Here is a 12,528-nt window from a genome sequence, read left to right as displayed (position 1 = left end):
CCCAGTCGGTCTGTTCCAGCGTTGAAGGCACACAGCAAAAGTGCTCCAGCAGCAGATCCAGCAGGCTTCCCTAACACCTGAATGGATTTCACAGAGAAGATCTCCTGCTCTCCCGTGAGGTCTTGTCGTGCCTAACAGGAGCCAATCATCATGTCCTGCCTGCATTTGTCTCTCGGCCGGACACGACACGCCGGAGGAGCCATGTGGAGCGCGCCCACATCCATCACGCCAGGCAAAAATCATCAACAACTCGAGTGAGGAAGGGGAGGAGGAGGAGGAGGAGGAGGAGGAGGAAGAGGGGGCTGGGGTACCGAAGCACTTTGTTGGAGATAAGATCTGTCGAGGAGGGACCCAAGAAGAGAGGAGATGGTCGAGAAGTAAGTGCAACAAATAATTGGCCATGCAGCTAGATGTTGTCAGTTGTGTTTTTGGAAACGCTTTCAATGATGTTGCCAAGCACAGTTGCGGGCGAAGAACGCTTTTGAATATGAATATATCTACTGTATTTGAATATTTGATGATGGCTACCACCGAGGCTGCGTTCCATGTACCCACGCGGATAACATGAATTATGAACTTGGTTATGTAATCGTGTTTGTCGTATAAATTGGTGAAGGGAAATCATTTGATTCGTTCTGTGTCGTTGGTGTACATGCTTGCATTCATCTTTGCTGCTCACCGCTCTGTATTGATTGTAAACTCCTCGGTGCGCAGTGGCCGCACCTGATCTCCTTGACCCCAAGTCTGCCACGCACAACGCCAAGCCCCGCCTGTCGTTCTCGGCCAAGCCGGCGGCGCTGACGTGCGCCGAGGAGGACGAGCTCGCCGGCGGCCGCGCCACCGTCATGCGCTGGAAGACCGTGTCGGCCATCTTCTTCCTGGTGGTGCTCTACCTGGTGATCGGCGCCACCGTCTTCCGCGAACTGGAGCAGCCCTTCGAGAGCTCCCGGAAGATGGCCATCCTGGCCGACAAGCTGGAGTTCTTGGCCCTCCACGGCTGCGTCAACTCCTCCGAGCTGGAGGATCTGGTCAAGGTGAGTCCGAGGAGGAGCCGCTTGTTCAGTTTTCTCCTTTGCGCTTCTGATTGTCCGTCTCCAGCAAGTGGTTTCCGCCGTTCGAGCGGGTGTGAATCCGTCGGGAGACTCGTGCAACCAGAGCAGCCTGTGGGACCTCAGCTCCGCCTTCTTCTTTGCCGGCACCGTCATCACCACCATCGGTGAGCTTGCACACCTGTCACTTGCATTTTGCTGGGTGAAATCCAGTTTGATGGAGCGGCAGACTCGGTCAGGGTGACTCGGGTGAACGTTGACACCAAAACGCAACGTGCTGTTGTTGTTGCTTTGCCGCCACGGCGCCATCGGAGAGGATGGCCACGTTTCTCCCGTTCAGTGTCGCTGCGGTCCCCAACGAGTCCCCCCCCCGAAGTCATTTGGCAGACAGACGAGCCTGTCCGGTCTCCCGGCAGGGTTCGGCAACACCTCTCCCCACACGGAAGGCGGACGGATATTCTGCATCATCTACGCTCTGATGGGGATCCCCCTCTTCGGCTTCCTGTTGGCCGGCGTGGGCGACCAGCTGGGCACCATTTTTGGCAAGGGAATCGCCAAAGTGGAGAAGATGATCGTGGTGAGCCTGTTTCTTTTTTTGTCTTCCCCCTTTTACCTTTTGCCGTTTCCTTATCGAGGCCAGATGGCGTAAACGTGTCCCGGTGGACACCGTGGCTCTGGAATGCTTGCCTCCTTGGGCCTTTGCAGCGGATGCTGGTCTCGCGGTTGCCATGCCAACACTCTCAGCTAGCAAAATAAAACAGCGAGCGCTTCCCCCCTCGCCCGCCGCTGCGGTCTCTCGTCTGCGCAGAAGTGGCAAGTCAGCCAGACCAAGATCCGCGTCATCTCCACCTTGCTCTTCATCCTGTTCGGCTGCCTCATCTTCGTGGCGCTGCCGGCCGTCATCTTCAAGCACATCGAGGGCTGGAGCGCGCTGGAGTCCATCTACTTTGTGGTCATCACGCTCACCACCATCGGATTCGGAGACTTTGTCGCCGGGGAAAAAGGTCCGTCGTGAAACGTCCTAATAATGCAACCAGTGGACATCTTTTGGCTGTCACGTGAATTGGCGCAGAAAGCGAAGCGGTGCAGATGGGCCCCGTCCCTCTCGCCTCATTTCCAAAATCAAGAATCAGAACTTACGCAAGAACAAAAGATGTCCGTGTCCGTTCGATTCCATCGGCGCCGCTGTGCTTGTGCAGGAGGTTCCGAGAGTCCGGAGTACCTCAAGTATTACAAGCCGGTGGTGTGGTTCTGGATCCTGGTGGGTCTGGCGTACTTTGCCGCCGTGCTCAGCATGATCAGCGACTGGTTCCGCGTCATCTCCAAGAAAACCAAGGAGGAGGTTAGTGAAGGAAGAAAAAAAGGCTGCATTTCATGTTTTCTTTCTTATTTTGAGCACGTCAATGAGGTTTTCCATCGTATGTTAGCATTAGGCTAACGGGAGCTTGCTTGAGGCACGTTGCTGTTTGCTTGCCGCGGCTTCATCTTTTATTTACACGACAAGTGGGGAGAGAGAGAGAGAGAGAGAGAGAGAGAGAGAGAGAGAGAGAGAGAGAGAGAGAGAGAGAGAGCGGAGCGCGTATGTACGGTATGCTGGCCCCATTCAAAATTGATCGCATCAATGTAAGTATGGGCCCGAGTCGGGTTCCCCAATTAGGGCTTCAGTACACGAGGGCCGAAGATTCCAAGATGGGCGCGTTGGGCCGACAGACAACCAAAGTGAGAATGAGGAGGTGGAAGCACGCGCTCGACTGTGTGATGCTGGTGTGTGTGGCGGGGGAACATATGTTCTCACCTAAATGGGCTGAAGCTTTAAGTAAACAAAAAGCCTGGTAAATAAATCAACAGGCCCGCAGGCGCCTGGATCGCTTGCAAGCAGGCACTTGCACTTGCTGTCCGCGTCACAGGTTTTAACAAAGCCCACGCAGGGACCAAACGGGCGCCTTCTTGACATGAACCAAACAAATCATTTGGACTATTTAGGGAGCAGCGCCGGCCGGCCGGCCGGCCGGCGGCGCCCTCTACTGACTAACGCTGTCGCCGCAGGTGGGCGAGTTCCGGGCCCACGCCGCCGAGTGGACGGCCAACGTGTCGGCCGAGTTCAAGGAAACCCGGCGGCGGCTGAGCGTGGACATCTACGACCGGTTCCAGCGCGCCGCCTCCATCAAGCGCAAACTGTCCTCGGAGCTGGGCATCAACGCCTCGGCCGGCCAGGAAATGACGCCCGGCAAACGGACGCTGTCGGTCAACCTGGGCGAGGATCGCGAGGCTTACGGCAACCTGACGCTGGCGCTGGCACCCAGCCCGGGAGCCCTGAGCAGAAACGGCAGCCTCTTCCTCAACGGGCTCAGCCCGGACTTTGCCCAGCGGCTGGAGGTGGCCCTGGTGGAAAAGCCCAAATGAGGGCCGCAAAAAGGTTTACGAGCTGGCTCGGGCGTGTCACGGACGTGTTCTCGCCAGAGTTTAGCGCTACGAACGGTTCGGTGAGGTCGCCGGTGAGCGCACGCCACAAACAAACACGCCGCATCAAAATGCCACCGCACACCAAAGAAAAGAGAAGAGAGAATTTGCAAGCTGCAACCAACCACCAGGAAAGAATTCTCATGAATAAACCAAAGCACTGGTAATTGTAGAAGGGATGGAATCGTGCTCATCTACGACCAATTTAGCCACGAGGCCTAGACATCTGCATCAGATTAAAGAGGAGCCTCGACGCCACACAGCGACGAGCAATGTGGACACTTGAATGTTTCCTCTCACTTTGCTCACGAGATGAAAATGAATGTTGACATTTGTTTTTTCCCCTTCCTTGTTCCTGGACGACTGACAGGCGGTTGGTTGTTTACCCCTGAGATCGATCGCCCACGTGTGCCTTGCCTTGCCGGCGGCGCATGCATGAAAGACCCAACGTATATGTGTTTGAGAAACGACAGAATGTTTTATTTATTCAGGTGGAACGTGTTGAAAGCACCGAGCGTATCCTGGACATGAGGAGGGCCTCAGCTCCTCAGTGCGGCACTAATATCAATGCCTGTGACTATGTGGAGGCACTTAAAGGCTCATTTTTGTCCTGAGTTATGACATGGTAATCGGCCGCGCTTAGAAGTCTCGGTCCCAACCTGAGAACTCCTCATCGGCCTTGGTCTGGTCCTGAGGGAAGCGGTCAAAATTGATGTAGCACGGGCCCTGAACGCAAAACAAAAGTCAGGGACAAACATTTGGCTTTGCTCTTTTGAGTTGACCTCACCTTGCGTATGAGGCGGACGGTGGGCGCGTCCAGCTGCGCCACGCGCAGCTTGTGCCAGTTCATGTTGCCGAACCACCTGTTGGCAAAAAGAGGCCTTGAAAGACTTTGGAGGACTCCATTTTAATCCGAATAAGAATGGCGCTCTGCAAAGAGGATGCCATTTGCATTTTGCGTCAGCTAACGGACGTTGAAGCAAAACGACCCGAGCCTGCTCGCGTCCCCAGCCACGGCAAAAGATTGGTCACCTGTGATGTCGGACATCTTTAATGCCATTCTTGGTGTTTCCCAACCTCTGGCCGGGTCGCGGTCTGCAACGGCCAGCAACGACGGCGAGAATAAGTCATCTCGGATTGAGCGGGCTCCGTTGCGTGCGTGTGGCTCTCACCTGCACAGCTTGCTGACGATGGACTTGGCCGCCTCGCTTAGGTAGGGAGGGTAGGTGAGCGCGCCTTCCAAGATCTTGGCGTAAATATTCTGAGGCTCCGAGCTCGAAAAGGGAGGACTTGACGGTTGGGTTGGCGTGAATTAAACATGACAAAACAAGATGGGATCAAGCGGGCCATCATTTTTTGGTTTTTTTTGGGTCATCATTAGACTTCATCTGTTTGCACTGCGTCATAATAAACTAAAATTGAACTTGTTATCATCAGAAATGAACACAAACACAATAACGTTGTTTATCAGGAAGACAAGGAGCGGCTGAAAAAGATTTGACACTCTGATACCTTCCCACCAGCAGCTCGTAGATGAGGATGCCCAGCGACCAGAAGTCGACCGCAAAGTCGTGTCCCTGGTTCTTGATGATCTCGGGGGCCATGTATTCAGGAGTCCCCACAAAGGAGTAGGACTTCTCGCCGCTCACCAACTCTCGGGCAAAACCAAAGTCCACCTGCGCGGCAAGAGAAAGGACCGTGGTTTCGATGCCACCACCGCAATGGGGGCGGGATGAACGCAGCTCACCAGTTTAACGTAGCCGCGCGCGTCCAGCATGAGGTTCTCGGGCTTGAGGTCTCTGTACATGATGCTCTTCTTGTGGAGGTAGGCGAAGGCCTCCACCACGCAGGCTGTGCAGAAGACGGCAATCTGCTCGTCGAAACGCCCTCTGAGCGGCAAAGGGACATTTGGCTGACGACGGCACCGACCGCGACGCAACGCGCACGCGGGCGGGATGAGGCGCGTTTGCCGTCCTCACACTTCTTTGAGTTTGGTCCAGATTTCTCCGCCGCTGCAGAACTCCATCACCATGTAGATGTAACGCGTGTCTTTGAAGGCAGCGTGAAGTCTGCAAAGTCAACATTTCCAATTTCAGGCAGGCAGGCAGGCAGGCAGGCAGGCAGCCAGCCAGCCAGCCAGGCAGGCAGGCAGGCAGACTTGACTCGTCTTGGCGTCTTTACCTGACAATGAAGTCGCACTGGACGGCCTTGAGGATCTTCTTCTCAAACAACATGTGCTCCTCCTGTCTCTTGGCGACGATGTGCTTCTTACTCACTCGCTTTATGGCGTAATACTTGCCGTGGTTCAAGGTGGTCATCTTAGCGAGAGCCAAAGCTTCAGTACGGCAAGCGGCGGCCCGACAGCGGACGCGGCGGCCCGACGCCGGACGCGCCGGCCAGGCTCACCAGTTCCACGCGGCCGAAGCCTCCGACTCCCAGCGTGACCGGGTCCCCTTGGTAGCGGCCCTCCTGGTACAGGACCGGCACCAGGTCCTTCAACCTCAGAGTGGTGTTGAGGCTGCGGCGGCGCACAAAGATGATGGAGCGGACCTGACGGCGCTAAAGGCCCTCCGAGCTCTTACCTGGACTTTTGCGGAGCCTGCGCCTCCTGCAGCATCTTGGAGCTGAGCGTGGAGAAGAAGAAGAAGAATTAGGCGTTCAATTCACCGTCGTCGGTAGCGTAAAGAAGAAACGCTTACTCGTCAAAAAGCTCCAAGTGCTCGACGGGGATGGTCTCCTCAAACACCCTTGAGCAAATGAGACAAAAGCAATTTACGTTGAATCCGATGGAGGATGCTAATTAGCATGAAGCTAGCAAGGCCTTGACGCCTTTGGCACGTGGACTTACTTACTCTTTGTCGATGGAGAAGCAGGTGACGGGCCCGTCGGCTGTGCAGGTGGCCGTTCGCAACACCTCGCTGCGGGAAGCACAAAAGGTGACGCCTTTGATTGTCAGGCCACGTAGCGCGGCAAGGAAAAGAAATAGCGGGCTTGCAATTAAAGCCTGGCCTGGCCTGGCCTGGCCTGGCGGCATAGCGCTGTCTCTGTTGCCATGACGATGTTTAAGCGCTAATGATATTCCAGCTTTGCACACACACGTCGCGCACAGACAACAAAGTTAGCGGCATTAAATGCCATCAAGGCGTCACCACGGTTACCGTATGAGGGCCTGCTCCCCGAAATGCTCGCCCTTCCCCATCCGTCGGATGGGCTTCTGAAGCCCGTTGACGCTTTTGGTCACCAGGACCTGTCGGGAGCCAAAAGACACTGACTGGGCAGAGCCTCTCAAATGACATCATCACAAAGCTGAGAATAATACTCGCCTCTCCTTTGAGGATAATGTAGAAGGTGTTGGCTTCGGCGCCCTCTCGCACGATGACCTCTTTGTTCTGGTACTTCACCTGCACAAAAGGGTGACGAGGGGCGTGTCGAAAGCTTCACGCTTTGTACCAAATGTAGAAAAACGTATTTCCGGTGGGCCGCACCTCCTCCATGGAGTCGATGATTTTGGACAACTGGACGTCGTTCAGGTCCTTCAGAGTCCGAGACCTTCAAAGCCCCAAAAAGAAATCCACGTTGAAATGAGCACTTGGCGTGAGCGAGGAGCAACCGTGGCGGACGCACGTCTTCAGGAAGCCCAGGAGCTGCTCTCGTTTCTTCTTGGATTTGTTGGTGATGATGGTCCTGTACGTCTGTCTCTCCATGGACCACAGACGCACCTCCGTCTTTGCTGCGGGCAAAAAAACAAACAAAAAGCTTTTCCTACTTCAAAACAGGCTTGAGATCTCGCTGCTGCTGCTGCTGCTTTTATTAATGGACACGTCGCTCTGCGGTGACTTATTGAGGCAAAAACAAAGAGGTGGGATCAATACAAATGAAAGCCAAAGGCGGGAGAGCAAGAGAATTCCCTTTCCCGTCCGCCGTGCGAGTCCAGTTAGTGGCCACCGCATTGGGTACACGCTTTCGGTGCTGACCTTTAACCGTGGCCGTTCGTTTGCAGTTGTACAGGATGGCCAACTCCCCGAAGATGTCGCCACTGGTGAGGGTTCGGAGGTCGCGGCCCGCTTGGCTGACCAGAAGCTCGCCGGCTACGAGGAGGAACAAAACTTGGACGTGATCAATGTCAAGTCACAGGGCGAGCGATGGCGCACCTGCCACGATGTACATGCTGTCCCCCTCCGTGCCTTCCTTGATGACCTCGCTGCCGCGGCTGATGGCCGAGGTCTCCAGGAGGTCCACCATCATGGCGATTTGCTCGTCGTCCAGCCGGCTCAGGAAGTCGTTCTTGCGGATGGCTTTGACGATCAGGCCGGTCTCGCTGCGGACGTGCGCATGCGATCAACGGGGGGGGGGGGGGCCCGATTGGTTTTGCGGGGCGCCAACTGACCTGTCCGTTTTCTTGACTCTGGACTTCCTGATGTCCAGCGTCTCGGGGATGGGTTCGGACGCGATGACGGCGGCGCGACTGGTCCTGAACTCGGGTTTGATCTCATCGCCGCTCGGAGGCGGAAACTCTGCAAATAGTTTGTGGGGGAGTCAGCCGCCACCTTGCCGGTTTTGTACGGACTTACCGAGGTCGTGGTACTGAGTGTGGAGCTCTTGCAGAAGTTTCTCCTTCTCCTGCAGGCGTTGCTCTAAGGGCACACAGGAATGCATTTTTGAAAGAATGTCAAGTTGCTTTGAAATGCAGTGCGGCGGGCTGAGCTACGGACCCAAATCTTTATTTTGCCTCTGCAGCTCCTTGTTGATGAGGCATTGCTTCTCCAGCTGCTGCCTCAGCTCCTCCACTTCCACTTTCACTTTCACTTGCTTCTCCATCCCTGCAGTGCTGGCTGCTTGAACAAGGACAAGACGGTTGGCCGCTCAACTGGAGTGTTTTGCAGCGCCCGCTCAGCGTGACCCCCCGCTCACTCGCTGTGGCCCTTCAACGGGGGGGCACCGCTGCCACACTTCCTGCCCGCGCCAGTGGCGGCTAATGATCTGCTTCCTGCGGCTTAGGGGGCACACAACCTGTCAGGAGCTGGCATGATCATTTTAGATGGCAATGAACGGGAATGCCACTGCTGCCTTCCTGCCTCCGTATTGTTATTAATTCAACAGGTTTCGTCAGGGGTTTTTTTTCGGCACATGAAGGAATCATGGGCTAGCGTCGCCCACCCCGAACCAAACGACAATATTGATTCTCAAGACAGAGACTTAAAACACCTGCAAGTCAAGATTGAAGAATGTTCGATTGGCCATGTCAATCTGACCCCACCGCGTTTTACGACAGGCGGGCACAAATGTGCATGCACAGACGCACACTCGGAATTTGCCATGATTGCACGCAAAGTGCTTTCTTACTCTTATCTTTGCTGACTAAACATGAATAGGAGGCAAATAAAGAAAGCCTATCTCCAAGCGGTAGCTACACATAAAAGGTGAGAGGAGTGTTGAAGGTGGCGGCGGCGGGCCCACCCACGTTGACTCACCTGCAGGCTTGTACGGCAGCTGGGCAGTCCGGACCAGGGCTTCACGTCATCCGCATGGGTTGGGATCCCCAAAATGACTCGGCCGTCCTTTCAACTTTGCTGCCTCTTGACTTTGACTCTTCAGCAGTCCTTCCTTTTTTTGTTCTTTTTTTTGCCCGTCCGTCCGCCCGCCCGCCCGCCTGTCTGCCTGTCAATCTCCGCAGCTCCTCTGCTCTGGCACCGAATCATTTACTGTCACCTGACGCTCCTCCCCTCTCTCCAGGTAGGGGGAAACACACAGAGGAGGCGGGGGAACAAGCAGAGGATGACTATGAACGCGCATGTTACCAAAAGCAACATACACGGCAGTGAACGAGGGCTATTTGTCAAATGGCCTCATCTACCAAATGGACCAAATGCGACTTTGCACGATCCGTGACTTTTCTCCTCGCTAACTATACCATTTTTCACCTCTATTCCACCTCTCAACCTTTTCTTTGCTGGCAGCAGGCACGGTGGTATCTAAATGAGAGGGCGTGGGCCTTTTTATCGAAGCTTCGGGTTAATTATTGATCGGTCGCCGTGGTTAATCAGCGACACCGCTGACCCTCAAGCACAGATTAAAGGCTTCCCGAGGGGGGAAGGTTAGGAAAAGGTTTTTTTTTTTTTTTAGCAGAAGGTATCAATGTAAATGCGGATTTGTACTTTTTTTTATACAGGCCAAATGAATTTCTGTATAATTACAATGTGAAAAGTGCATTTTAGCAATAGTGCTTATTATACGTCGTCAACAATTTTTTCTACCCGTTCCACCTGCTGGCAATGTTGGAAATTTTCCATTGACCATTAAATGTAAAGCCTGTAAAGTCTTGTAGAACGACACAGAAGTGAAATAAAAGTAAATAGCAGCCAATTTGTGTTTAATTTAGGTGATTAACGTCAGTGGCTCACAGAAAAAGATCAATGGGGGGAAAAAAAGCATATTTAAAAGTGTCTTTCCTTTGCATTCTATTTGCGAGCGGGACGACGAATGACAAGAATGATGTCATTTGATTTGATTGACAGTCAGCGTCCTGAATCGTGACGGCGAGCTTACGAGGTAGACGGACATTTGCGCAGAGGTGTATTTGTTCGAAGTGTTGCGTGTTTTCTTTTGTGTTCTTGGCATGTACATTCATTCATTCAGCTGGGCGCCAGGCCGCAGGCTTTGCGGACATCCAGCGGGTGTTCCAGGACGGCTCGGACAAACTGGCTGAAGAGGCGCTCCATGTAGCCCACGGCGCGCGGGAACAAACCCTCCAGGAAGGCGATGTGGCCGCCGTGCGACGTGACCACCAGCGCCACGTTGGGCAGCTCCTTGGCTACGCTCAACGGGAAGGCTGCGACCATTTGTACAAGAAGAATTGCCATTTGTCATCCCAAGATGACTTACTGCTAATATTTGCGGAACCGACCGTGTTGCGGGGAGAAGGGGTCGTCGGCGGCGTTGAGGCACAGGACGGGCACGGCCGTCTGCGGGAGCTTCCAGTCGGGGCTGGCGTGGCGGTAGTACTCGGCGCACGAGGCGTAGCCAAACAGCGGCGCCGTGAAGCGCTCGTCAAATTCGCGGATGCTGCGCGCCTAGGATTGGAATTGCTGTCTGGAAGGTTTTGCTCGTACTCCATTTGTTATTCTTCGATAGAACGTTCCCACATCATCTTCTATTTTGACAAGTGGGTGAGACGGGTACCTTGAGGACGTGATCGATGTCCACCACCTTCTCCAGCATCTTCCTGTGCCTGCGACATCAAAACAAATAGCAGGCACGCCTTTCCCAAAGGGAACACTTGAAGCTGAAATGACCTGCGGACGGCGGCGCACAGTCCTCGCGTGAGCTGCTTGTTGAAGAGCAGCCAGTTGAGCACCGCCTCCATGCTTTGCGCCGACTTGAAGGCATCCCAGGGGACGGAGACGGTCAGGCCCGCCACCAAGCCCGACTGGCCACCCTTGCGGCCGAGGTAGTTGAGCAGCAGCATGCTGCGTGGGCACAACGGGAGCTTGGCGCGTTTGCCGCAAAAGGGGGCCCGGCCCGCCCCGCCCCGCCCCGCCCGGGGTGCCCGCTCACCCTCCTAAGGAGACGCCAAGGCCAAAAACAGGGGCTTGCGGGTAGAGGCTCTTCACGTGTTGGATCACCAGCTCCAGATCGGACGTGTTAGCCGCGCAGAACGTGAGCGGTGTCTGAAGGGCAGAGAGACGCAAAGTGCTTTGGCTCCAATCGGATTTCATAAAGGTTAAAAAAAGACTTACAAGTAGCTCTTCTCCTCCAAAGCCTCTGTTGTTGAAGACCACACATCTAGAAGAAGCGGCATATTTGCACAAATTCATGCTCGAGGCCCAGGTAGAAACGGGCGGGCGGGCGGGCGACTGCCGACCTGTATCCGTGGGCGCCGGCCTGCCTGACGGCGTGCAACACGTACGACTGTCGGCTGTTGCCCGTCAAGCCCGGCAGGATGAGGACGGTGGGCCGCGTGGACGCTTGCGGGTAGGCGGCACTGCCGTCGTTGTCCTCCCAGTCCAGCGAGATCTGACCGCCGTCGGCCGTCCGGATGCGCTCGCTGACAGACACATTAGTGTGTGCGTGTGTGGGTGTGGCTGATACTTCATCGACAATCATGCGCCCGATTTTGCGATTGAGCTTTACTTGCGATATTCGACGTGCGGTCTGGACTTGATGAGGAAACACAGCACCGTTTGTAGGCGGCCTCCCCAGCACCACGGTGTCGGCCTGAAGATCTCGCTCAACGCGGGACATCGCTCCTGGAGGAAGTCCCCAAACTTCTCGCCGCACACCACCAATGGCCTCTGAAAGGAATAGCTCATAGCTAGCTGAAAGTGCAAGTAACCCTGAAGCCAGGATGATGACAGAAATTGGAAAACGATCACATGGCAACCAATCCTGACACGCACGAATGCAAAAAGTTCATGAGACGGTTTAGAATCTAAACAATGAATGAATGAATCCATTCAATCAATCAATCAATCACCTGACTCTTGCGGCCCCACAAGTAGCAGAAGGCAGCCGTGAGGGAGCACAACAGCACGGTGTCAACCCTGGAGACCAACTCCCAATGGACCGTCCACAGGTCCAGGAGCGACAATGACATGGCGCCGACTTCAGTATAACTCGAATGAAACCAAACAAAAAAGGCAGCTACCGTTCGCCAGAAACCGGCGTTCAATGTAAATGAGCAATTAAGCGACACATGAGAACACAAAGCCGATAACCCGACTCGGCCCGTTAATCATTTACGATCACGCCCCTGCCCGCAGGCAACATAACGGATTGTTTCACTTCCGGGTTGCATGTCAAGAGCCTACGGTGAAATAAATGATTATTTCTTTTTGTTATTATTTATATCATTATTATTGACACATTAAAAGGATTTGATGAGTTTTCCGCAAATTATATCCACTGAATTAAAGAGAATCTAATCGTCGTACGTTCCAACAGGAAGTCCCAGTCCGACGTCACTGCTCGTGCGACTACAAACATGGCCGCCAGGTGATGCGCATGCGTAGGCGTCTATACG

At 54.4% G+C, this 12,528-nt stretch overlaps 3 protein-coding genes across 4 annotated transcripts; 1 reads left to right on the top strand and 2 right to left on the bottom strand.

Annotated features, from left to right (window-relative positions):
• The first annotated feature begins 3 nt into the window (after positions 1 to 3).
• Positions 4 to 4,123, top strand: kcnk2b (potassium channel, subfamily K, member 2b). Its single transcript, XM_049756254.2, has 7 exons — positions 4 to 377; positions 715 to 1,034; positions 1,099 to 1,216; positions 1,466 to 1,626; positions 1,858 to 2,053; positions 2,249 to 2,391; positions 3,096 to 4,123. Coding segments are annotated over exons 1-7 (1,296 nt in total). The 5' UTR covers positions 4 to 376; the 3' UTR covers positions 3,453 to 4,123.
• Positions 3,968 to 9,712, bottom strand: prkg3 (protein kinase cGMP-dependent 3). 2 transcript variants are annotated; one of them, XM_049756208.2, is made up of 22 exons: positions 8,981 to 9,712; positions 8,222 to 8,344; positions 8,081 to 8,143; positions 7,897 to 8,023; positions 7,661 to 7,827; positions 7,484 to 7,597; positions 7,134 to 7,239; positions 6,995 to 7,058; positions 6,833 to 6,910; positions 6,668 to 6,756; positions 6,362 to 6,427; positions 6,209 to 6,256; positions 6,092 to 6,133; positions 5,916 to 6,027; positions 5,691 to 5,827; positions 5,489 to 5,578; positions 5,257 to 5,398; positions 5,022 to 5,185; positions 4,682 to 4,798; positions 4,542 to 4,604; positions 4,297 to 4,372; positions 3,968 to 4,235 (listed from the first exon to the last, which is right to left on the bottom strand). In XM_049756208.2, the coding sequence occupies exons 2-22, from the start codon at positions 8,325 to 8,327 to the stop codon at positions 4,149 to 4,151; spliced, it is 2,058 nt and encodes a 685-aa protein (XP_049612165.1). In that variant the 5' UTR covers positions 8,328 to 8,344; positions 8,981 to 9,712; the 3' UTR covers positions 3,968 to 4,148. The 2 variants fall into 2 exon arrangements, with proteins under 2 accessions (XP_049612165.1, XP_049612166.1); XM_049756209.2 differs by having other exon boundaries at positions 8,222 to 8,341.
• Positions 9,713 to 9,862: 150 nt separating this feature from the next.
• On the bottom strand, positions 9,863 to 12,301 carry LOC125989859 (phospholipase ABHD3). The gene is made up of 9 exons (XM_049756263.2): positions 11,983 to 12,301; positions 11,640 to 11,800; positions 11,371 to 11,553; positions 11,246 to 11,291; positions 11,064 to 11,176; positions 10,802 to 10,975; positions 10,689 to 10,737; positions 10,414 to 10,579; positions 9,863 to 10,338 (listed from the first exon to the last, which is right to left on the bottom strand). The coding sequence occupies exons 1-9, from the start codon at positions 12,100 to 12,102 to the stop codon at positions 10,142 to 10,144; spliced, it is 1,209 nt and encodes a 402-aa protein (XP_049612220.1). The 5' UTR covers positions 12,103 to 12,301; the 3' UTR covers positions 9,863 to 10,141.
• Positions 12,302 to 12,528: the final 227 nt, after the last annotated feature.

This window comes from Syngnathus scovelli, chromosome 20 (assembly GCF_024217435.2).
Source record: "Syngnathus scovelli strain Florida chromosome 20, RoL_Ssco_1.2, whole genome shotgun sequence".
NCBI lineage: Eukaryota > Metazoa > Chordata > Actinopteri > Syngnathiformes > Syngnathidae > Syngnathus > Syngnathus scovelli.
Note: the sequence above shows the minus strand (reverse complement) of the source record. Positions and strands in the feature narration are given on the sequence as shown.

Coding starts and splice junctions, on each gene's coding strand:
- kcnk2b (XM_049756254.2), top strand. Junction 1,035..1,098: donor AGCTGGAGGATCTGGTCAAG/GTGAGTCCGAGG, acceptor GTCCGTCTCCAG/CAAGTGGTTTCCGCCGTTCG. Junction 1,627..1,857: donor AAGTGGAGAAGATGATCGTG/GTGAGCCTGTTT, acceptor TCGTCTGCGCAG/AAGTGGCAAGTCAGCCAGAC.
- LOC125989859 (XM_049756263.2), bottom strand. CDS start 12,102: ATGTCATTGTCGCTCCTGGACCTGTGGACGGTCCATTGGGAGTTGGTC. Junction 11,292..11,370: donor GCCGGCGCCCACGGATACAG/GTCGGCAGTCGC, acceptor CGCTTCTTCTAG/ATGTGTGGTCTTCAACAACA. Junction 10,976..11,063: donor CTTGGCGTCTCCTTAGGAGG/GTGAGCGGGCAC, acceptor GTGCCCACGCAG/CATGCTGCTGCTCAACTACC.
- prkg3 (XM_049756208.2), bottom strand. CDS start 8,327: ATGGAGAAGCAAGTGAAAGTGAAAGTGGAAGTGGAGGAGCTGAGGCAG. Junction 6,757..6,832: donor ACATTATCCTCAAAGGAGAG/GCGAGTATTATT, acceptor GGCTCCCGACAG/GTCCTGGTGACCAAAAGCGT. Junction 5,828..5,915: donor GCTTCGGCCGCGTGGAACTG/GTGAGCCTGGCC, acceptor GCTCTCGCTAAG/ATGACCACCTTGAACCACGG.